The following is a 25282-nucleotide window of genomic DNA, read 5'->3' on the forward strand; positions in this document are numbered from 1 at the left end:
CTCGGGGGTCAGGGCAGGTCAGCGCGTATTTCACGATACGACATATTTCTATCGGCGCCCCTGGGAGGAAGAAGACAGCGTAAGAGTAATGATGAAGACACGAAGACGCACAGTCCCGTAAAAAAAAGAAAAACAAAAACTTTATTATTTTTTTTCTCTAGAGCAGGCTGTTTTGGGAGTCAGGTTGGGTTGGGGTAAAAACCAGAAAAGGTGGGGCGGAGTCAATCAGACCAGGCTGACATTTCATTGGGTGGCACGCTTGGTTTCCACGGTTTCTGCCAGCGCTCCCATTGGATCCCAGGCTGGCAGTACAACTGGGTCCTGCTGCATCACGGCCAGGACCTCTTCGGTGAGGTATTTTTTGTCCACCACAACCTCGTAGACGTATTCAGAGAACCACTCGTCTGTCATAATCAGGTAGCCTGAAGAGGAGGAGAGCAGGAGAGGCAGAGAGCGAGAGAGAGAGGCAGAGAGAGGCAGAGAGAGAGGACAGATGAGTCAGGATCCAAGTGTCACAATTCCATTTCCACATTCATCAGCAAACAAGCGTTTATTTAAATATACAACACAGAATAACCCGCAGGGACATATTTTATGAGCTTGCAGTGTGTTTTCAGAGCTCTTCCACAGAATTTCTCAACAGGGACCAAAATCATGCAACCCTCCCCACTGCCCACTATACTTCTGCAAAAGAGCACCAGGCTTATCGTTACATCGCCTGTTATAACAGAGATATTTCATCATGCACCGAGTAGTGGAACATTCACACCCTCGGTCACCTCCTTCGCCTCCATCAACGCTTCTGCTTAATGTGCACGTCTCCCCTGAGAGGGAAGTACCCAGCCCCATCCCAGTCACAACACACGCTCACACACACACACACTCACACACTCACACTCTCACACACACCTCTGTGACTGCACACCCATGTACTCACTGACATCTCATTATTTCCCGCAAAGTGTGTGACTGTATACATTGCACAAGGTCAAGTACAAGTCAAATGCAAACAATCAATGTCCATTTTTCGTCTCCACTGCACAAACAGGAGGGGGAAAAAAAGTAGGTAGGACAGAGCAGAGTCTTCTTAAAGTGTTCCCGAGGTTAATCTTACTGTTAAGAAAAACGGAAGGAACTCCGTTTATCTGCCAAAAAGGAACTTCGGGATGATAAGACGCTTTTAGTGAAAATGTTCCAATTTATCATTGGGTGTTCACCTCCTTTTACTTGGCTGTCAAGACTAATTACGCTGATCCCCTCTCCATCAACCTGTGAGAAGGAAAGGGCTTGATAAAATGAACCTGGTAAGAGTGTGTACATGGAGAATGTTTAGATGGGGGGGGGGCTGGGCTGGGACCTGGTATCTGGATGCTGTTTGTTTTTCCTCGCTCTTGCTGAAAGCTTGAGTTATCGATACACGTTGCCAGGAACTTAAAAACGTGGAGTCTCAGAACAATGGCCACACTCTCTGTGTGTGTGTGTGTGTGTGAGAGTGTGTGTGTGTATGTATATATATATATATATACAGCCGCGGAAAAAATTAAGAGACCACTTCAAAATTATCAGTTTCTCTGGTTTTACTATTTATTGGTATGTGTTAAAGTAAAATGTACATTTTAGTTTTATTCTATAACCTACTGGCAACATTCCTACCAAATTTCAAATAAAAATATTGTCATTTAGATCATTTATTTGCAGAAAAATGACAATTGGTCAAAATAGCAAAAAAGATGCAGTGTCTTCAGATCTCGAATAATGCCAAGAAAACAACTTCATATTCATTTTTAAACTACACAATACTAATGCTTACACTTAGGAAGAGTTCAGAAATCAATATTTGGTGGAATAACCTTGATTTAAAATCACAACTTTCATGTGTCTTGGCATGCTCTCCACCAGTCTTTCACATTGCCGTTGGGTGACTTTATGCTACTCCTGGCGCAAGAATTCAAGCAGCTCGGCTTCTTTTCATGGCTTGTGACCATCCATCTTCCTCTTGATCACATTTCAGAGGTTTTTTATGGGATTCAGGTCTCGAAATTGGGCTGGCCATGACAGGGTCCTGATCTGGTGGTACTCCATCCACACCTTTACTGGCCTGGCTGTGTGGCATGGAGCATTGCCCTGCTGGAAAAAACATTTCTCAGAGTTGGGGAACATTGTCAGAGCTAAAGGAAGCAAGTTTTTCTTCCGGGACAACGTTGTACTTTGCCTGGCTGAGGTTTGTAAAAGACCATAAGGATTGAAAAAAGCGGACTGGAGGGTCTTCTAGTTCGTCTTCTCTGATGAGTCCAATTTTCAGCTTTGCCCAACACATGGTCGTCTGATGGTTAGACGGAGACCTGGAGAGGCCTACAAGCAAGAGAGTCTTGCACCTACTGTGAAATCGGACTCATCAGAGAAGACGAACTTAGAAGAACCTCCAGTCCGCTTTTTCAATCCTTATGGTCTTTTACAAACCTCAGCCAGGCAAAGTACAACGTTGTCCCGGAAGAAAAACTTGCTTCCTTTTGCTCTGACAATGTTCCCCAACTCTGAGAAGTGTTTTTTCCAGCAGGGCAATGCTCCATGCCACACAGCCAGGCCAGTAAAGGTGTGGATGGAGTACCACCAGATCAGGACCCTGTCATGGCCAGCCCAATTTCGAGACCTGAATCCCATAAAAAACCTCTGAAATGTGATCAAGAGGAAGATGGATGGTCACAAGCCATGAAAAGAAGCCGAGCTGCTTGAATTCTTGCGCCAGGAGTAGCATAAAGTCACCCAACGGCAATGTGAAAGACTGGTGGAGAGCATGCCAAGACACATGAAAGTTGTGATTTTAAATCAAGGTTGTTCCACCAAATATTGATTTCTGAACTCTTCCTAAGTGTAAGCATTAGTATTGTGTAGTTTAAAAATGAATATGAGCTTGTTTTCTTTGCATTATTTGAGATCTGAAGACACTGCATCATTTTTGCTATTTTGACCAATTGTCATTTTTCTGCAAATAAATGATCTAAATGACAATATTTTTATTTGAAATTTGGTAGGAATGTTGCCAGTAGGTTATAGAATAAAACTAAAATGCACATTTTACTTTAACACATACCAATAAATAGTAAAACCAGAGAAACTGATAATTTTGAAGTGGTCTCTTAATTTTTTCCGCGGCTGTATATATACACACACGTGTGTGTGTGTGTGTGTGTATTTACATCGACATGTTTGCACAATCTGTTTCTCAGTCTTAGAACAATAGCCATGCTGTATGTGTCTGTCTATGTATGTATGTATGTATGTATGTATGTGTGTGTATTCAGTACCAGTAAAAGGTTTGGACACACCTTCTCATTTTTTGAGAAGTTTTTTCTTTACTTTAATTTTTTTCTACATGGTAGATAACACTTTTTTTATTTAGTACATCATTCCATATGTGTTATTTTGTAGTTTAAATGTCTTCAGTATTAATCTTCAATTTAGAAAATAATAAAAGTAAAGAAAAAACTTGGTGTCCAAACTTTTGACTGGTACTCTACATGCACATGTTTGCACAATCTGTTTCTCAGCCTCAAAGAATGGCCATGCTGTATGTGTGTGTGTCTGTCAATGTATGTATATGTATATGTATGTGTATGTATGTGTGTGTTTGTGTGTGTTTGTGTGTGTTTGTGTGTGTTTGTGTGTGTCCAAAGTAGGACTGACGTTTGGATAAGGTGGGAAAAACGGAACGAGAAACCTAACGAACCAACCACAGGTTTGTAAGGCAGTGCTTTGCAACATAGTAGCCTAAAACGAACTTATTTGGTGATGAGTTTATAGCCAACTTTGTACTTACAGATCACGGGAGGGGGGGGTTGTGAGAGCTTTTTTTTTTTTTGTCAGAGGGGGTCTGCCATGAAAAGTTTGGGAACTACTGATTTAGAGGACGCTTTGCTTAAACTCAGGGGGGCTATGAATCCTTGGTGATTTATTCCTACATGCCCAACAGTTTATCGTGGTGCTATGATAGGAACTTTACTTTATGGAAGGCCTTTCGCAAGAAATAAGTGATGGGAAGTTGGGAGTAAGTGAGACGAGATCGTGGTGATGAGGTGAGCATCATCGTGGTAAACCTTACGCAAAGGGGACACAAACACGGCGGTTTCAGGGAAAGAAACGGTTTGATTTTGACAAATCTTCTTAAAAAATGAATAGAATCATTTGAATATACAGCCGCGGAAAAAATTAAGAGACCACTTCAAAATTATCAGTTTCTCTGGTTTTACTATTTATTGGTATGTGTTAAAGTAAAATGTACATTTTAGTTTTATTCTATAACCTACTGGCAACATTCCTACCAAATTTCAAATAAAAATATTGTCATTTAGATCATTTATTTGCAGAAAAATGACAATTGGTCAAAATAGCAAAAAAGATGCAGTGTCTTCAGATCTCGAATAATGCAAAGAAAACAAGCTCATATTCATTTTTAAACTACACAATACTAATGCTTTAACTTAGGAAGAGTTCAGAAATCAATATTTGGTGGAATAACCTTGATTTAAAATCACAACTTTCATGTGTCTTGGCATGCTCTCCACCAGTCTTTCACATTGCCGTTGGGTGACTTTATGCTACTCCTGGCGCAAGAATTCAAGCAGCTCGGCTTCTTTTCATGGCTTGTGACCATCCATCTTCCTCTTGATCACATTTCAGAGGTTTTTTATGGGATTCAGGTCTCGAAATTGGGCCGGCCATGACAGGGTCCTGATCTGGTGGTACTCCATCCAGACCTTTACTGGCCTGGCTGTGTGGCATGGAGCATTGCCCTGCTGGAAAAAACATTTCTCAGAGTTGGGGAACATTGTCAGAGCTAAAGGAAGCAAGTTTTTCTTCCGGGACAACGTTGTACTTTGCCTGGCTGAGGTTTGTAAAAGACCATAAGGATTGTAAAAAGCGGACTGGAGGGTCTTCTAGTTCGTCTTCTCTGATGAGTCCAATTTTCAGCTTTGCCCAACACATGGTCGTCTGATGGTTAGACGGAGACCTGGAGAGGCCTACAAGCCAGAGAGTCTTGCACCTACTGTGAAATCGGACTCATCAGAGAAGACGAACTTAGAAGAACCTCCAGTCCGCTTTTTCAATCCTTATGGTCTTTTACAAACCTCAGCCAGGCAAAGTACAACGTTGTCCCGGAAGAAAAACTTGCTTCCTTTTGCTCTGACAATGTTCCCCAACTCTGAGAAATGTTTTTTCCAGCAGGGCAATGCTCCATGCCACACAGCCAGGCCAGTAAAGGTGTGGATGGAGTACCACCAGATCAGGACCCTGTCATGGCCGGCCCAATTTCGAGACCTGAATCCCATAAAAAACCTCTGAAATGTGATCAAGAGGAAGATGGATGGTCACAAGCCATGAAAAGAAGCCGAGCTGCTTGAATTCTTGCGCCAGGAGTAGCATAAAGTCACCCAACGGCAATGTGAAAGAGTGGTGGAGAGCATGCCAAGACACATGAAAGTTGTGATTTTAAATCAAGGTTATTCCACCAAATATTGATTTCTGAACTCTTCCTAAGTGTAAGCATTAGTATTGTGTAGTTTAAAAATGAATATGAGCTTGTTTTCTTTGCATTATTCGAGATCTGAAGACACTGCATCATTTTTGCTATTTTGACCAATTGTCATTTTTCTGCAAATAAATGATCTAAATGACAATATTTTTATTTGAAATTTGGTAGGAATGTTGCCAGTAGGTTATAGAATAAAACTAAAATGTACATTTTACTTTAACACATACCAATAAATAGTAAAACCAGATAAACTGATAATTTTGAAGTGGTCTCTTAATTTTTTCCGCGGCTGTATATATATATATATAGACACACACACACACACACACACACACACACACACACACACACACACACACACACACACACACACACACACACACACACACACACACACACACACACACACACACACACACACACACACACACACACACACACAACAGGATAATATCATTATCGATTTCATAGCTTGCCATTTAGGGCCTTCCTGAGAATATAAATCTAAACTCAAATCAGCAAGATTGAGTCTTTCATCAACTTTAAGACGCACTTTTATACTAACACAAAGCTAGGTACTCAGTTACCAGAACAATCAATCTTATGAGAACAGCATGTTCAAAGAAATGTATCAAAAAGCACACCCTGAGAAGGAAGTTGAATATTATGACTTGAGTTGAAAGACGTTAACCCCTTGAACTTTGTACACTCGCAACCAACCGTTGTCAAATAAGTATGACTCACCACTAACTAGAGTAGAGTAGAATGTACTCATTTGCGTAGGCCCTGGAGGGTGACATTTAGTTTTTATCTGCTGATGGGAAGCTTGTGGAGGATTAGATGGTCCTTCTCCGGGGGTGGGAAACATTTTGACGTTTCTTTTTCTTTAAAAATGCACTAACAATAATGTGATTTGTATGGAAGGTGAACGCCACTGACCCCCCCCACCCCCCCCCCCCCCCAAACCCCTTTATAATCCCTGCTGGAATGCAAAGTTTGAGAGTGAGAGAAAGAGAGAGAGAAAAGGGAGAGGGAGGGAGAGAAGCGGCGAGAGGAGGAGGGGGGGGGGGGGGGGGGGGGGGGGGGCGCTTGTGAGAGAGCAAAACCCAGAGCGAGCACGTGTGTATGCTTGCGTGAGCGCGTGTGTTTGTGTGTGTGTGTGTGTGTGTGTGTGTGAGTAGTACGTGTGTGCAAGTGCGTGTGGTGTCAAGATCTAGGAGGGCGCTGAAAATCTTTCAACAGTCAAGGGAATTATGGGAGCCGATCTGTTTGGAGAGCGAAAAAGAGAGCTCGAGGACAGAAAAGAGAGAGAGAAAGAAAAAAAAACATTAACAAGAAACAGCTTTTCCCAGTACAGCAGAAAAGAAAGTCAATTATAAACTCATAACTGAGCATGGCAGGGGAGCATCGATAAGTAATCCTGCTCTAAATTGAATTGAGCAAAACAGGAAAGCCAGCTGTCTCTTCACTATTGACCATGCAGGATCGTGTGCCATGGATGGTCAAGCATTGGAACCAGATATGAGGCGGGAGTCAGGCAGCCATGTTGAGGCCTGAGCTCACGGCCGTAGTCACTGCAGCTAGAGGGTCTCACCTTTATTCCCGCGGTCGTCGCCCCACGAGTTCTCCACCCGCCACTTCTCATAGCATCCATCCTTCCCATCCTGAAAACGGAGAGAGGGAGAGGGTGAGGGGTGGGGGTAAAGAGACAAATGGAGAGGAGGTGAGGTTGGTGGGAGAGGAAGAGATAAGAGAATTAAGGTCAGGAAACAGGTTGAGGTGGAGTAATGCGCCCACATCACACTGCCTCAAATGTGATGAAAGTCCCTCGGCCAGGCAACTATAGCTACCCATTCATTTCAGATAAAAAAATAATCCGGCCGGCAGACCTTCGGGTACTCTGTGTCTTAACGTTTAGTCACTTATCTCACCTGATATTAAAAATAAGAGACAATTTTGTGCTACTAGGTACTCCATCAGCCCTGGGAAAGCCTCCAAAGCAACTGGCTGTAACCACATCAAATCCACACTCTCAGAGGTGCTGTCGATGCTTTCAAGAGGACAATGCCGTACCATTGTAGCCATCTCTGGATGTCACGTGTCAAAACACAAAACACAGTCTCTAGATGTCACACACTTTTCAATGTGTTCAGTTCTTTTTTCTTTTTTTTTTTAAGATTTGTTTTGCAGCTTTTTATGCCTTTAAATGACAGAGCAGTGACTATTGTGACAGGAAATCATAGGGAGAAGAGGTGGAGAGTGGACAGGAGAAATGGCATCGGGCCGGTGACCTCCTTGAGTGCCACCCGTGACCTCCTTGAGCGTCAAGCCCAAATGTGGTCGGGGCTACTGTTTGAGCCACAGTTCAGTTCTTTGACAAACTGGCCAATTCCTGTCCTTGCTAGGGTTCACTGCTGTGTGTCAAATTGTGGAATTTGAAGGATTACAAACAGCTTGGTGGAGCCCAGCAGAATCCTCCATCGAGCATTACTGGGCTGTAATCTCCAACACAACAGCCTACGTCACAAAGCAGAGCCACGCTATGGACCTGTAGTGTAAAGGGGTGAAGCTGGGCTTCATGATACAGTGTCTGGTTCAGTCTGAGGGCCGTGGTGGCGGACAGGCCATTCAGTGTATGTGCCACACGGAAAGAGGCAGCAAACAATTTCCAGCTGCTCGGAGATGGACAGAAGAAGAGAGAGAGAGAGAGAGAGAGAGAGAGAGAGAGAGAGAAGAAAGAGGACGAGAAGCGGAAACTCCGGAGACAGCTGCGCCCACTTACAGGGGGGAAATTGACAGCAATTTGAAAAACTACTGCCGATTAAAACCAATGTACACACGTCCAAGCACGCATATGTATGCCCGCATGAGCACACACACACACACACACACACACACACACACACACACACACACAACAGCCACAAACACACAAGTGAGACACCACAAATCAGGGGGCTCAGAAAAGCATGGCAATGGCGTTGGGCAAAGGACCTGTCTGAATGGCGTTTTTCAGATTTCTCTGTGAAGCTCCAACGCTTCGCTCAGGGGTTGTGTAACACCTCTAGCCCTTATCTCAGTGGCATCCCTTGCGTCTGCCTCTCAACCAGCGTGCCTTGGCCATTGGGGAGGGGGGGGGGGGGGGGGTGGGGTGGAGGAGAGAGACGACTCTGTTTCTGCAGCTTCTAGTGGCTGCCCTGACAGGGGCCATCAATCACTGCTGGCTGGATCTGTGATTAACTCAGAACAGGGGGCTTATGGGCTTTACGTGTCCGTCTTGTGAGATTGCATCAGGCTGGGCCGCGAAACGGATTTTCACAAAGGCCAGCTCTGGGCTCCAACTGGGAATAGCGTCGCAGACCGTCATTACATGCGATAGGCTAAATAACAGTTATCGCTTAAAAATACAACCTGCTAAAAAAAAATAGAAAAGAAAATAGAAAATTGGATTTTGTTCAGAGTGATGCTTATGTGTGTGTCTGCGTATAAAAGTGTGTGTGTGTGTGTGTGTGTGTGTGTGAAGCACCTTGTCAGTGACGGCAGTGAGGATCATGGCATGAGTCATCAAAGAATCTCCAAAGATCAGCCGCTCCGCCTTCGACAGGTTCTTCACAGAGATCCCAAACACCAGCTCATGGTTAAACCTAGTCTCACACACACACACACACACACACACACACACACACACACACACACACACACACACACACACACACACACACACACACACACACACACACACACAGAGAGTTGATTTGTTAAACTGTAAACAGGGACTGCCTCAAGAAACCAACAACATATATCATGACAAGTAGACATGCATCAAGGCTTGACAATTCCCTCTGCATGGCACCTGATGGTCATTAAGGACGCCAATTGCCATTTTAATTTCCTCAACGGCCATATCCTGCCATTCAAATGAAAAGCACATATTTCACTTCACCCTGCTTTGACTCCTCCCAGGTGGGAAGGTGAAAGGATTAACACATGGCATTGTGGTGGTAGCACCCAACGTGGTGTTAGTCCAGAGGCTATTCTATTTGACGCGTTTATTGGGGCCAGCAATTACTATCAGTAGCCCACAGGTATACGCAGCTAGTGGCTAGCCACCAGTGTTGAGTTTGCAGTGGTCTTTTTTATTTCTTCTATTTCTTATGCAAAAAAGTATTTATTGCTACACTAGGTTTCTATTGCTCGTAACTTGACTGTTCTCTCCCTTGTACATCACTTTGGACAAAAGTGTCTGCTTAATGACTAAATGTAATGTAAATGATCATGGGTAATGTTTGTGTATGTGGCAGATCCTCCACACACACGCTCACACACAGATCCTCCACCATTTTTTTTTTAAAACTTGTTTTACTTAAGCTGAGTATTCATAGTGTACATTTGTATAGTTATATGGTATATATTTGTATTGTTTTTGATTTTTCAACAGCACTGAGAGTCTGAGAGCTGCCACCTCAATTTCGTTGCACTTGTGCAATGACAAATAAATATATTCTATTCTATTCTATGAGCAGCTGTGTCTATCTGCATGCTGGGGCTGAAGGAATCTCCTCGTTCCCTTCCCCTGTTCAGTCGTACACCACAGGAGAGTGTTTGCTCAAACTCACACATTCATGTCGTTGATGCCCAGCTTGCCATGGAAATGCTTGCCTACGTCACAGCCAAACCACACCGCCTATGCAGAGGAAACAGAGCAGATTTTTTTCATTTTTTTTTCTCAAAACCACACCATAACATCATACCTAAAACGGCCTCAAGGTAAACTTGGTTTGTCTGTGTTGTCACTGGCTTCAAGTCCTATCTGACCTCAGGGCCACACCCCCCTTCACCAGGGCGGCTGATTTCCAGTGTGTTGGTCCGCTGTTTAGTTTCAGACTTGTACAGATCATCATGTACTGAAGCATAGAAATATCTTATGGAGATGTAGCGCTTCACGTCACAACCAGTGGAATGCCAGTCTGTCAGCTAGAGTTTAAACAGCTAACGTTAACTAGTAAGAAAGACGATAGAAGGCGATTACTGTGCCCTGAAATGCAAAAATAAACATCTGAAAGACGACGGCAAGTTGTTTTGCCATTGTTCTAGAAATCCTCAAAGAAGGAATAAGTGGATTAAGCTGCGGCTCATTGAGGTCAATCAATCATTCATTCGTTGTGGTGCTACAAATTCTTTGTTGTAGCCTAAATCATTAATGAATTATGTGCACTGGAAATACCATTATGGCTTGATCAACAGTTTTTAGAAAAAGGGCTGTTAAGCTTCTCGCTACAACAGCTAGCCCAAATGTTTGTATCCACAAAGAAACATTAACCAAGCCAATTGTACAGTGCTTCATTTTGACATTAAATCAAACTTACTTTTCAACAGAAATGCTTTTTGCTATTAGATTGTAGGCTACTCTAAGAGAAAAACCTGATTTGGTCCATTCACAGCTTGTATCAGCCCTTAAAGGAGCTGCCAGTGTAGATTGAGGGCTGGCTAAACCAATGATCAGACTATAATATATCTTGATACTAAAGGTTAGGAGCTTTGAAAAGGATGCCAAGTAGATTGTGGGGACCGGGTATTTATCTTTGACTTATATCCTTAAAAAGTCCCACTACAATTTTATGAATTTTAAAATGGGCAGTATGGGGTATTGGCTATTTGGCATTATGGTAGGCTACTGATCAGACAGTTGTTGTTTTTTTCTGCCTAAGTCTATTGCTGCATTTGTGAATCTTCATAAGTTAATGAACCTAGTCAAGCCCACTGTGATTCATGTTAAGAGCTGGGACGTCCCTGACGTGCATCACTTAAGACGACCCAACCACCCACCCACCCCCTCACCCACCCCCTCACCTCTCCATCCTTGATGGAGCCGGCAGCGGCCTGCTTCAGCAGGTGGATGGCCTGGTTGTTGTAGAGGGTGTTGCGGCCGCCCACCATGTTGCCTAGGAACTCCACGCTATACAACTTCCCGTAGGGGTTTTGAGGTCGGGGGTCGTTCACAAGGCAGACCTGTTGAAGAGCGGGTGAAAAATGGAGAGGGTGAAAATTGGAGCACTGCCATGAGGTAGCGTCAAATAGGCCCCGTGCTTAAGCTAGTCGTGAAACAGACAGAGGTGGGGAGAGGATATCATAGTAATAAACATGTGTGTGTTTATGTTTGTTTATGTGTGTTTATCTGTGTGTGTTTATGTGTGTTTATCTGTGTGTGTTTATCTGTGTGTGTTTATCTGTGTGTGTTTATGTTTGTTTATGTGTGTTTGTCTGTGTGTGTTTATGTTTGTTTGTTTGTGTTTGTTTATGTGTGTTTGTCTGTGTGTGTTTATGTTTGTTTGTCTGTGTGTGTTTATGTTTGTTTGTCTGTGTGTGTTTATGTTTGTTTGTCTGTGTGTGTTTATGTTTGTTTGTCTGTGTGTGTATGTTTGTTTGTCTGTGTGTGTTTATGTTTGTTTGTCTGTGTTTGTTTATGTTTGTTTGTCTGTGTTTGTTTATGTTTGTTTGTCTGTGTGTGTTTATGTTTGTTTGTCTGTGTGTGTTTATGTTTGTTTGTCTGTGTGTGTTTATGTTTGTTTGTCTGTGTGTGTTTATGTTTGTTTGTCTGTGTGTGTTTATGTGTGTTTATGTGTGTTTGTCTGTGTGTGTTTATGTTTGTTTGTCTGTGTGTGTTTATGTTTGTTTGTCTGTGTGTGTTTATGTTTGTTTGTCTGTGTGTGTTTATGTGTGTTTATGTTTGTTTGTCTGTGTGTGTTTATGTGTGTTTGTCTGTGTGTGTTTATGTTAGTTTGTCTGTGTGTGTTTATGTTTGTTTGTCTGTGTGTGTTTATGTTTGTTTGTCTGTGTGTGTTTATGTTTGTTTGTCTGTGTGTGTTTATGTTTGTTTGTCTGTGTGTGTTTATGTTTGTTTGTCTGTGTGTGTTTATGTTTGTTTGTCTGTGTTTGTTTATGTTTGTTTGTCTGTGTTTGTTTATGTTTGTTTGTCTGTGTTTGTTTATGTTTGTTTGTCTGTGTGTGTTTATGTTTGTTTGTCTGTGTGTGTTTATGTTTGTTTGTCTGTGTGTGTTTATGTTTGTTTGTCTGTGTGTGTTTATGTTTGTTTGTCTGTGTGTGTTTATGTTTGTTTGTCTGTGTGTGTTTATGTTTGTTTGTCTGTGTGTGTTTATGTTTGTTTGTCTGTGTGTGTTTATGTTTGTTTGTCTGTGTGTGTTTATGTTTGTTTGTCTGTGTGTGTTTATGTTTGTTTGTCTGTGTGTGTTTATGTGTGTTTATGTTTGTTTGTCTGTGTGTGTTTATGTTTGTTTATGTGTGTTTGTCTGTGTGTGTTTATGTTTGTTTGTCTGTGTGTGTTTATGTTTGTTTGTCTGTGTGTGTTTATGTTTGTTTGTCTGTGTGTGTTTATGTTTGTTTATTACTGTGTGTCAGTGGTATGCGATGATGTTTATTGATAGGCAGAACTGGGCCCTATTCCGCGTACGTAGTTCAACTAATAATAAACATGTACCTCAACCAGTAGCGTGAGACGCTACAAACATCTAAGTCTGTTTGATACTCTGGTGTCACTCACAGTGATGCAAATGCAAACATGCTTTGTCCTGCGATTTGACTGGTATATCTACACATAAACAACCACGCTTCAAAACCCAGGGACTCGCCACTTTACTCTCGCCACTTCACACTTGCCACTTTACTTTACACTGCTGTGTGCACTACACTTGCAATATCGCACTACCCACATACTTGAAGCGTCTATGTCTCTGTGTTTCATGGTAAGTATAGGTCCTACGTTAGTTCAGGCTATTATGTGTATAATATGTTCAGTATAGCTCATGTAGGTATGTGTATCTGTTTAGTATGTGTATTTATGTCTAGTATCTATATTGTATATTTATTGTTTATCTAGTAGGTCTACTATTTTGTCTTTCAAAGGTATATCTTATGTTTAGTACTTATTGTTAAGTTATGTTATGTTATGTTATATCAGGTGGAGTACTTATATGTTATGTTATGTCCTGTTATGTTATGGTAGTGTGGTACAGTGTCCTGTTCTAAGAATTTCAGTGCCCAGTCCGACTCTATTGTTCTGTGCATCTGACAATAAAAGACTTGACTTGATTGTATTTAAAAATCACACAGGTGAAAGGTGTCCTGTAATAGGACATGACATTAGTATGGAGCTGGGCGTGCCTTGTCCTGGATGTTGTAGAGAGGCTTGACGTGCTCCCGATAGAACTCCAGGGGTGTGATGGGACCCATCCGGTGGAAGGCCTTGTCCTTGTCTCTGTACTCCCAGCAGATGGTGTCGGGGGGGCTGCCCAAACACACACTGGCCACTCGGAACACCTGGAGAAGGAGACACACACACACAGACAGAGACACACACACACACAGACACAGACACAGACACACTTTCAGAAATGCACAGATGTGGAAATGTGGAAACACACGGTCCCATTTCATCAGTCCATATGATACTATAATGCGATCACAATGCTACAAACACAAAGATTTCGTAGCATTACTTCCTCTCACACTCAGACAGTAACACACTCAGACACACATTCAGACAGTAACACACTCAGATACACATTCAGACAGTAACACACTCAGATACACATTCAGACAGTAACACATTCAGACAGTAACACACTCAGACACACATTCAGACAGTAACACACTCAGACACACATTCAGACAGTAACACACTCAGATACACATTCAGACAGTAACACACTCAGACACACATTCAGACAGTAACACACTCATACACACATTCAGACAGTAACACACTCATACAGTAACACACTCAGACACACATTCAGACAGTAACAAACTCAGACACACATTCTGACAGTAACACACTCAGACACACATTCAGACAGTAACACACTCAGACACACATTCAGACAGTAACACACTCAGACACACATTCAGACAGTAACACACTCAGACACACATTCAGACAGTAACACACTCATACACAGGCAGCACAAAGCACGACTAACATGTAGTAATGTGAGGGCCAGGGCAGGGTGAAGGTTGAGACAGGACTGTGGGATTGTAACTGAACTCATGTGGTATGCCTGTGTGTGTGTGTGTGTGTGTGTGTGTGTGTGTGTGTGTGAGTGTGTGTGTGTGTGTGTGTATGGTGCTGGTTCCTCTGTCTCAGCTCCTCTGGGTTCTCAGAACAGCCCTTCCCAAACACTGATACAGTAATCTGTGGAATTTCCTTCCCCCTCTAAACAGCTTGAGGGACATATACATTGTACAGAGCAACTTGGCCATGACCACCATCATTGATAGCAGAAGAACTCTGTCAGGCAATCACAAACAAGGGGTAGAACTGCACCAAGCCGCACTCATAGACAGCTGCAGGCTTGTTCGCTCCCTGAAAACACTTCGCAACATAGACCCGATGGCTGTATTTAAGAGGACTTCCCACTGACTTCCACTATTTTCTGTTGACACTCAGCAAGGTCCAGACGAATAAAAGTCGTCAGAGAGTGAAAATAGCCCAATGAAATTATTTCTGGCACTACAGGCTATATTTAACATTACACTCACTCTAGGGCACCGTTGCGGTTAGCACTACCACTAAGGTCTCGTCAGCTAGTAACATTCCTGAGGTGGTACAAGATGGAGGCGATCAGCTCCACGTCTCCTGCCCGATCACTGTCTCCTCTGTGGCCCATCTCCGCTCCTGCAGACAGTGTGGCCTCGGCTGACGCCTGCCTGCCGGCCCTCATTGGCCGCCCCCATGCTGAACAGCAAATGGCAGCCGTGCCCAACCTTCCCCATTATTTGCTCAACACTGGACCCATGTTGCTCGAGCACATAAACAATACCCAGTGCCCTCGCCTGTGCCCTTCCCGACATTTCCGTCCAGTCGTCGTCGTCCTCCTCCTCCTGGGCAGGTTAACTCACAACGGGACCCATTCAAGCACGATGCCCTGGGATTGACACACGATACACACTTACTCTAACACACACACACACCCACTCTTGCACACACACACCCACTCTTACACACACACACACACACACACACACTATAACACACAAACACCCACACACAAAAAACACTCTAACACACACACACACACACACACACACACATCACAATAACACTGACACACACACACACACTAACACACTAACACACAGCCCTACCCCTGCCCTGGGCAGCCGCCGCCATGTTCTAAAATAACAATGAGGGCCGTGGCCCCTCTGACGTCAGCAGAGGCCTGAGCGAGTCAATATTGAAACACCTGCTGTCCGGCAGGGCCAGTGCCGAGGGCCCGAGCAGGAAGGACAGAGCCTCATCCAGGGAGGGGCCGCTTTGGCTCCGGAGCAGCGAAGATGAGCAAGAGCAGAGGCGCCATTCGTGTAAATCTCTGCCCTTGAAATAACACACTACCGATTCCAAATGGCCCTAAATCTTTCTCTCCGACGGCCACATGTCCATCACTCTCACTGCGGTGATTATTTTCCCTACGCAGTTGCTTTCTTGAACTTGCACTCCACCTATTTGCAGAAGCTGGTCTTCTTACGTTGTTCTTCACATGTGGTCCTCTTGGCCCTAAACTGTCCATCTGTCCTTTCAAGGTCTCATTTCTTAGAGAAAAGGCAGGGATATGGAACAGTGCAGAGGACACTACAATGAGGTAGAGATTTTATGTTTGTGTGTGTGTGTGTTTGCGTGTGTGTGTGTGTGTGTAAGTGAGTGTTTGTAAGTGAGTGTGTGTGTGTGTGTGTGTGTGTGCGTGTTTGTGTGTGTGTGTAAGTGTGAATGTGAGTGTGAGTGTGTGTGTGTGTGTGTGTGTGTGTGTGTGTGTACAAATGCATCTGGAAGACCAGACCAGCAATCCTGGCTCTTGGACAGGAGCCCCAAAGATTGATGGCCCTTGTGCTGGCCTGGAGGACGATGTTTGACTAGTGTGTTTAGTAACCGTTTAGGTCATTTTGAAGCGTGTTTCGTCCTGCTACTTTCAGAGACACACGGTCAGGGCGTGTATTTTGGGGGGTACGGGGGGGGGGGATGGTAAGGGGAGTCCAGACTCAGGATGGCGTGTGGTGCATTCAGCACGCCGTCAGGCCCACTCAAGGCCACACAAGTTTCTGCTTTCCACTGCACCCGGTTTGAATTACCAATTTATCTGAGATCATAGCTCTGTATTGACGGGAGGAGGAAGCGTGACTAAAAAATTTGTTTGTGAGTAGGGGGGGAACGAATCTCAGTAGAAACACACAGTATGGTCACACACACTCAGCATCCTGCTCCACACGGGTCTGGGTGAAGATCAGCCTCATGATGAAGGCTTCTGTCTGTTCTCCGCTAACAGCCATCTCGCTGTTGCACTCTGAGATCGGCAAGCGAGACTGCGTGGCTCTCCTTGCTGTCAATCCTCCGATCACTTCCAGGTGTGAGTAAGCAAGCGTGTAATTGGTCGAGCCCTGAGGGGAGGGTGGTGGTCAGCCAGCGTCTCTCTCTTCCTGCCGCGCTCACGCGAAACCTACACTGTGAGGGGAAACCAGTACGTGGCGCTCATAAACACTGGTACACCTGCCCCAAGCCACCGGCTTCGTTTCTCCGGCAACCACTGCTCTGCACGCACGCATGTTTGTTTGTTCGCCCCCCACCGTTGTCCAAACACTTCTCGCTCGGGTGGAGGTAAACAAAACAACAACACGCGAAGACACCGCAGCCTTGTAACACTCACTCGCCTGTACCCCGTCCTGGTTGGGCCATTTCAAGTTCGGGCTTCCTGTCGGCCTGGGAGACGTGATGTCAACATTAGCTGCGACCTAATCACATGATGCATGGGAGCGGTGGGACTGCACCGGGGTGAGAAGTGGAGGCGGCTGATTGAAGCCTTGAGTGCTGTAAACAGAAAACACATGGGGGCCCGGCCGGCGCAGATGCTAACAGACGCTGAACAATCCGGCATGGCAAGCGCTGAGTACGGACTCCGTTCTTCCCGGTACTGCAGCAAAAACGCGTTCGCAGTATTTACACAAGCCCACCCCTGTTGACCCGGGACGGGCCAACAAAATGACACGGCCCCCTAAAAATGGTATACACACTGACGCTGGCTATTCTAGCCGCCTGGAAGATTTCCGGGTGCGAGAAGGGAAAAGCGGTGAAAGACGGAAAACAGCCGCTGAGTCGATCTCTCGGGTTTCTTGGTTGTAATCATGTATGCTTTCACAACTGACTTCATACAGCAGGGATGTGGAGGGCTGGCAACACGTTGAGGAGTCCCGGTTGTGGAGGTGCATGTACCTGCACAGACTCAAAAGAGGAAGCACAGTCTGTGTGTGTGTGTGTGTGTGTGTGTGTGTGTGTGTGTGTGTGTGTGTGTGTGAGTGTATAATGTCTATGAGAGTGCGCCAGTTAAATATAAGCTCTGCAAAGATGGCATGAAGGCGCGGGTCTGTGGCTTTGATGTGTGTGGTGATTCTGGATCGCTTTGTCTGTTTCTCTCTCTCTCTCTCGTTCTGGCCTGTCGTTCGAAGGTTAAACGTGGAAGAGTGATCCTCTCCAGCCCCCCCCCACCTGACCAGCCCCCAGCCCCTAACGGACGGCGTGCGCAGCGTCAACCTTCCCCCTCTAAACCAGCCCTGACGTCCTCCTGCTCAATGAGGTCACTACCACGCCACTTTGATCTATGGACGGCTCCTTCAGTAGAGCCCTGCTAAGAAAAATGAGTCCACACACAGTCACAAACGCACACACACACACACAGAGCAGGCAGGCTTATGTGCGATTGCAGCCACACGCCCATATTTTCCAACCAAGGCAGACTCAGGCTGACGTCAGACCGCCAGACCTGTAACTAAGACACACACACACACACACACACACACACACACACACACACACACACACACACACACACACACACACACACACACACACACACACACACACACACACACACACACACACACACACACACACACACACACACACACACACACACACACACACACACACACACACACACAGACACATAGAGCACTGCCCTATAGATCAAGGTGCATGGTCAAGACGTCTGGTCTTGAGGAGGGTCGTGAAGAGACAGTGACACTGAAGCTGAGTGGCCAACACGCCTTTTCCTATCGAATAACAAGAGCAAAACCAGGGTGAGGGTGAACCCTCGAAGGAAAAAAAATGCTAAGAAAGAGCAGACAATCCAAGAGGGAAATGTGAAAGCGATAGGGAGAGGGCGCGAAGGAGAAAATAGCAAAATCGCAAAAGCAAATATCGGAGAGATCTGATTCTCCCAGAGGTCTTCCAGCACTGTGAGAAGAAGCACAAGGCCACAGGCTCGGGGAGGGGGAGAGGGGGGGGAGAGGGGGGGCACACCATTTCCTCTTTCTTTTCATTATGGAGTAGAGCAGAACCAAACACCCCCGACGCTCCTCTCACTCGCTCACAGCCTGCCACACACACACACACACACACACACACACACACACACACACACACACACACACACACACACACACACACACACACACACACACACACACACACACACACACACACACACACACACACACACACACACACACACCCTGCCAAACGCGTGTTACAGAAAACAAACCAGCGCCAGGTGGACAAACAAACACGTTTGCAAAAACCTGAATACATAACGCTCGAGGAAGGGGGGGAGGGATGAAAGACCGTTACACAAGCAGACAGACAGAAGCGGAGGGCCCTGACACACACACACACACACACACACACACACACACACACACACACACACACACACACACACACACACACACACAGAAGCGGAGGGCCCTGCACGTTCATGGCCATAGGTCGGAGCAGGCCACCTCGTCTCTCCCACACACATGACGCTCTACAGCAGCGTTTGAGCTGGGCGCCGGGAAGAAGGAACATTACTTTCTTCGTGGGTGATATTCCACTCTTACTGCCGCGAGCTTTCATCTCCTCTGCGAGCTCGATGGTGGTTTTACACACACACACACACACACACACACACACACACAGGCTTGGGCTGATTAGGATCTTTTGTTTGCAGAACATACTGTCGTTGACCTGGAGGGGCTGATCTAAGCGAGCACAACCAAATACATACACAGACACACACACACACACATGCAAACACACTTGGGCTGTGTGTTACAGCACAGCCTGTCAGCAACTCATTGTTGCAACCAAGTGCGACTGAGTGCATCCTGTATGGCTTTCTACAATAATTTTCTCATGGTGTGTCAGTAATGAGTGATTGCAGTGAAAAAGAAAACTGACTGCAAAACACATTAGAAAACATGATTCAGCAACTTCACATTATTTAGGGTAATGCCCCAACTTATAATGCTTGCTTAAGCCCAGACAAAAAATACTTTGCAAGAGGCTACTTATTTTTGCTAATCCAGAAATCTGCAAATTTGTATTTGTATTTTCACCCATTTCAAATGTACCACTATGGACACTAAAAAGCACATCACTGCATCTTTTGCTAGTAATAAATGTTTTCAGTCAAACATCATCGCATCAGTAGCTGGGTTTCCATCCAACTCGTTCACATATTTTAATACTAGTCTGTTCGCGTCCGCTTTGTTATGCAAATAATGAGTGGACACTCCTAATCAGAGGAGGAGCTGTGAACAGCTGTGGGTTTAAAACGGTTAAAACGGTTGCCAGGGTTATTTAATGGAAACACCTAACAAAATTGCAAAGAACGTGAATGTATGCAAATATTCCAGTTTCCATCAACCTAAGTCGCATTGTACCCTATGCGAATTGGGAGTTAATCCACCCCCTCTAGTGAACCGATCGACTAACAAGATTTAATGCGAAATTCAAGTGATTTCCTATTTGAAAGGTCAAAATTTGCATTATAGAGTCTGATGGACACCCAGGTATTGGCCCCAGTTGGTTAATTACTTCCCATTCTCGGTTTCGGACGGAACATAACCATTGTTTGAACTGGGAATGTCCATTCTACTGTTTGTAATTCTATGATTATGATCCACCACTTTCACACAACGTTCTAATAAACAGAACATCTGAGCCTAGGTTGTGTGGACACACAGCACCACCATCTGGTCAACGAAGGAACTGCGCCTTCATGAGACCTCCCCGTGCAGTGCATTATTGCTGAACAAGAGGGAGTGAGGTAAACTTACCTCCTCAATCATGGTGTCCATGGCCTCAGATAGCTCATCTTTGGTGGAGCCACTAGCCACCATGTTTCTCAGTCTTAGGCAGTATTCTCTCAGCTGCAACACAAATACCGGAGGAAGTCTGAATATATTAGTAGCACACAATGTACACTCAAAAGACTACATGCAGCATTATTCTGGGTAAAAATGAACAAGTCTCATGAATTAAACTAATTTCATGAGATGATTGGATATCGTGAGCAACCCCCACACATTCTGAGATAGTAAGGGACCCCACCCCCCTTTTTCTGTGTGTGTAAACAGCACATAAATGTCTTGCCATTACAACACATACATCACTGTATTGTGTGAAGAGGCCCCGTATGTCTAGGAAGGGGGCCTCACAGCCCCCAATACCTCATGGGGGTTGAAGACTGGACAGGGTGAGAATAGTGGGAATACGAGAATAGCGTCGGTTCTCTGCTGCCTGTAAAACAGTAATGTGTTAGAGGCTAATCCTACCTTGTGATTGAGGATGTCGTTCATTCTTCGAGAGGCCTCTGAGCTATGAGACTCTGGGAAGCACTTCTTTGGGATAACTCCATATTTCTCTGTAGAAGAAAGACCATAGACATTGAAGCTAGGAATGGCATTTACTGCATGACCAGATTAGAAAAGCCGGAGGACAGCACAGGCCTAGGCGAAATATAGATATGGAGATATGGACACATAAAAGCCTAGGTAAACCCTCCATTCACAGAGAAAGTGGGCTGAGATAACAAGATAACAAGTAACATTTACCAAAAAAATAACATATAACTCTGTTATAGTGTTATAGGTTATTTTTTTGGTAAATGTTACTTGTTATCTTGTTATCTCAGCTCACTTTCTCTGTCAAAGTCAAAGTGTTTATTGTTGCATGCACCAAATTGCTTCAGCACAGCAAAATTCTTAAGACTTGGCCAGCATCATCATCTACACAGTAGACGTCATACAGATAACAAGTAACATTTACCCCCAAAATAACATATAACTCTGTTATAGTGTTATAGAGTTATATGTTATTTTTTTGGTAAATGTTACTTGTTATCTGTATGACGTCTACTGAGTAGATGATGATGCTGGCCAAGTCTTAAGAATTTTGCTGTGCTGAAGCAATTTGGTGCATGCAACAATAAACACTTTGACTTTGGCTTTGAGGGGTAAAGAAAAGGGCTTATATTGGGTTGTGTCTCATCCTGGGAGATCATTTTGGGAGAGCACTAACCAATGAGGTTGACCAACATGTCCCACTGTCCACCATCATTGGTGGGATTGGAGAGCAAAAACTGGACCAATCGGCCATCTACGGCCTCCTTCCTCTGGGCTGTCTCCACACAGGCCTGCAAAAAGTAATAACAGCGTTCCACCTACAGAAACAGAGAGAGGGAGGGAAAAGAAGAGAAAGAGAGAAAAGAAACAGAGATGGATAGAGAGAGAGAGAGAGAGAGAGAGAGAAAGGGGAGAGAGAGATGGATGGAGAGAGAGAGAGGAGAGGGAGAGAGAGAGAGAAGGGGGGCATATATGAGGAACGATTGTTACGCCATACTGTAACAGAACTGCTCAAAGGACACACATCATCCCTCACAAAAGGGGTTTTAGGCCAACAAAGAATGACATAGTAGTAGGTGGACACAATGAGGAGACAGAGAGCGCCACTGCCGCACTGTCAAACACAACAAAACTCTACGGGGCGGATCCAAATCTCAGACTAGCCAGAACCACACACCGGGAATATCTGAAAGGGTGGAGCTGGAACAAACAAGCAAGTGTTCTACTCATTTGAGGATCAAGTCGTCTACTTTTATTTCTCTTTCCAGCATGCACCTCTTTTAGTATCCTCTCCCTCAGATGAACACACACTACTCTAATCCTAATTAAAAAGAGCTGTCCTTTTATGTATAAGCTAATGCTATCTTTTCTGAACAGCCTGTTGACCATGTCTACTTCCACTGATGCAGGAAGTGTGCATGCAATGAAAGGACGCCAAGGCATACTATTGATTGGAGCACTGACTCGGCATACTTTTAGCTTCCTGCCAGCTTGCCAGTAAGAGAAAGAGCACTGAGTAAACTCCCAAGGGAAGGCTAAAGAACGACAGGGATCTAAAGATTTATTCACTCTCTCTCCCCCTCAGTAGTGTTGTTGCTGGTGTTTTATGCTCAATGGCTGCTCAATGGCTGTTCAATGCACATGACTGCAATGCGGAGCAGGGAGCTTGATCTAGAGGTGGAGCTGGAGCTGGCTATGGGAGTAAGCTATATCAAATACAACATGAGAGAGAAAGAGCCCCTTACCTTGTCCCAGAAAAAGAGATAAGACTGACTGAACTCAAATTCTTCAATGTTGAACTTCTTCATGAAAGGAAGGCGCATCACATTGAGGCACGAGAAAATCCAACACCTCCCTGGAAATGGGAAAATAATGAAGAAATGTGAGATGGGGCATATTCAGTATTTATCTCACTCCCATTCTTGATTGGCTCTTTCAAGTGTTTTAAGGGTCATGACAGAGTCATATTGAGGTCAGTGTTGTCAGTATGACATTTTTGGCAATGAAACAAATATAAGGCTATAATGGGGTGAGTGTATCTTTTAAAATCCATTCAAAACTAAATCTCTGCATGTCTTCATGCAGCTGCAACCTCCGTTGAGCCGTTAAGGGCGACGGATCCCCATTCACTTTGAATGGGTTGTCGTCATCCTTTGCAGAACTGAATTGTGGCTCCGTTCAGTTCGGCAAAAGATGACGTCACCCCATTCAAAAAGTGAATGGGGATCCGTTAACCCTGAAGCATCAACGCATTCCAACGCATACGTGTTCAACGGTGTGTTAGGCTGTTGTATTGGGGAATACCTGAGTTCTTCTGATTGGTGACCGGCTTGCCCTCTGTGGGTATGGAGTGCTGGAAGATGTGCACCGTGTCCTGCACCGTCTGCCTGTGGAGACACACTTCTAGCGGGTCGATGCAGGTGGACACGTTCTGAGCCAGCAGGTACCGAGGCTCTGAACGGAAACGCTTCACAAAGGAAGATATCTTATCCTGACATAGGCCTGAGGAGAGGATAGGGGAGATTTCAGCAGAGAGAGAGAGATAGAGATAATGAGAGAGAGAGAGAGAGAGAGAGAGAGAGGGATGAACAGGTGGAAAGGGGGAGGTGAATTAAACACTTGCATGTCACTCGGATGAGGTGACGTTTTGTTTTTCAGTTTCAAAACAGAAGGCAGATTGGAATTCTCACTGCAGGAACAGATTCGCTAGTTGTAAGAGTGCACAGTGTGAAAATGGAACATTGCTTAATCATGCATGCTCATTCAATCCCTTATTTGGCAGTGGCTGTTTGTCTGATGTCCGGAAGATGTTATTGGGATTTTCATGTGATTTCTACATGGTGCCCATCGTTATGTTTTTTCTATTCCTGCTTAGGGACGTCAATGATGTGCTTCTATAGACCAAAGGAATTCAAAGGAATAGCATTCTTAACAATAACTTGCGATCATGGAGGGAAACCGCTGGGGAAGGCTACTTTCTGTTGTTCTGCGTACTACGCCGTTCTCCCCAATGAATGCCAAAGCATGAATGGGGTTGTTTGTCATGTTGGTTTGGCATGGAAACTGGCCAAGCGAGGGTTGATGGAATGACTCGCATCATTACATAATGGCAACAAGAACGGACATGTGGTATCGTTCTTCTCCTTTCAGACTTCACATTAAACATATGTTAATTGACTTATTTTGGTTGTATTAATTAAAGATCAACGCGACAGGCTAGAACATTGAGTTAGCCAGCTAGCAAGCTATATTTAATAGAAGGTTCCAGCAGTGTTGGCAGCGTTAATATAAGTGTAACCCTAACCCTAACCCTGTCACCGCAGGAAGGCAAACAGTTGCTCCAAGCCATACAGCAAACGATAGTTAACCACAATGAGCATTGACAACCACAGTGAGCATTGACAATCACAACGGCTCACTCCCCCGCTACCTACCACTAGCATTGTAGCTAGCAAGCTGACCATTCACAAGAACGAAAGTGACAGAAACTTGTGCAAGATTCTAGCAAGTTCACAACGAAATAACCTACACTTTCCAAGAATTTGGACAGCCAGGGTCCTCCAAAAAAACTGACATTACTTCAGAGAAAATGAACTGTAACGTGACAAATAAAAGTTTACTGCTGAACGTGAATGGCTAATATGCTCAGTTGCCATCAACCTTGGAAGCAGGCTAACTTCATTTTAGCTTAGCAAATTGACAAGTTGATCTGGCGAGTAATGCTAACAGAGCTGGATGAGAGAGGTTAACATTAGCTTGCACAGCGTAGCGCAAAGTAAGCTGCCCAAGAGACTGTACAGGAGCACCTGGATGAAAGCAGACAAAACATTACATTACGTACCCGCATCCATGTTGCCAGAGAGGGTTGTTGATTAGTTATAAAATTCTTTAAAGTCACTGAGTCTTTTATGCCTTTGTTTATCTCATTCGCCGACAGTCAGTCAGTTCGTTCGGAATTCCGGAAACAGGAAATGGTACGAAACATGTTTTTGTGAAAAGCCAGAGAGCAAGTCATCTACGCTACAG

At 44.6% G+C, this 25282-nt stretch overlaps 1 protein-coding gene across 1 annotated transcript; it reads right to left on the reverse strand.

The window, feature by feature from the left end:
• Positions 1-113: 113 nt before the first annotated feature.
• blmh (bleomycin hydrolase) lies at positions 114-25282 on the reverse strand. Its single transcript, XM_080844705.1, has 12 exons — positions 25098-25282; positions 23561-23758; positions 23002-23111; positions 21933-22074; positions 21188-21276; positions 20690-20782; positions 13709-13864; positions 11381-11539; positions 10147-10214; positions 9057-9174; positions 7125-7194; positions 114-422 (listed from the first exon to the last, which is right to left on the reverse strand). The coding sequence occupies exons 1-12, from the start codon at positions 25105-25107 to the stop codon at positions 244-246; spliced, it is 1392 nt and encodes a 463-aa protein (XP_080700831.1). The 5' UTR covers positions 25108-25282; the 3' UTR covers positions 114-243.

This window comes from Sprattus sprattus (assembly GCF_963457725.1).
Source record: "Sprattus sprattus genome assembly, chromosome: 9".
NCBI lineage: Eukaryota > Metazoa > Chordata > Actinopteri > Clupeiformes > Clupeidae > Sprattus > Sprattus sprattus.

What these genes read in the sequence shown, in the direction of transcription:
- blmh (XM_080844705.1), bottom strand. An exon ending in CACCAATCAGAAGAACTCAG is followed by an intron (nt 23,112 to 23,560) that starts GTATTCCCCAAT and finishes TCCCATTTCCAG; the next exon opens with GGAGGTGTTGGATTTTCTCG. An exon ending in TCTACAACATCCAGGACAAG is followed by an intron (nt 11,540 to 13,708) that starts GCACGCCCAGCT and finishes GCTCTTCAACAG; the next exon opens with GTCTGCCTTGTGAACGACCC.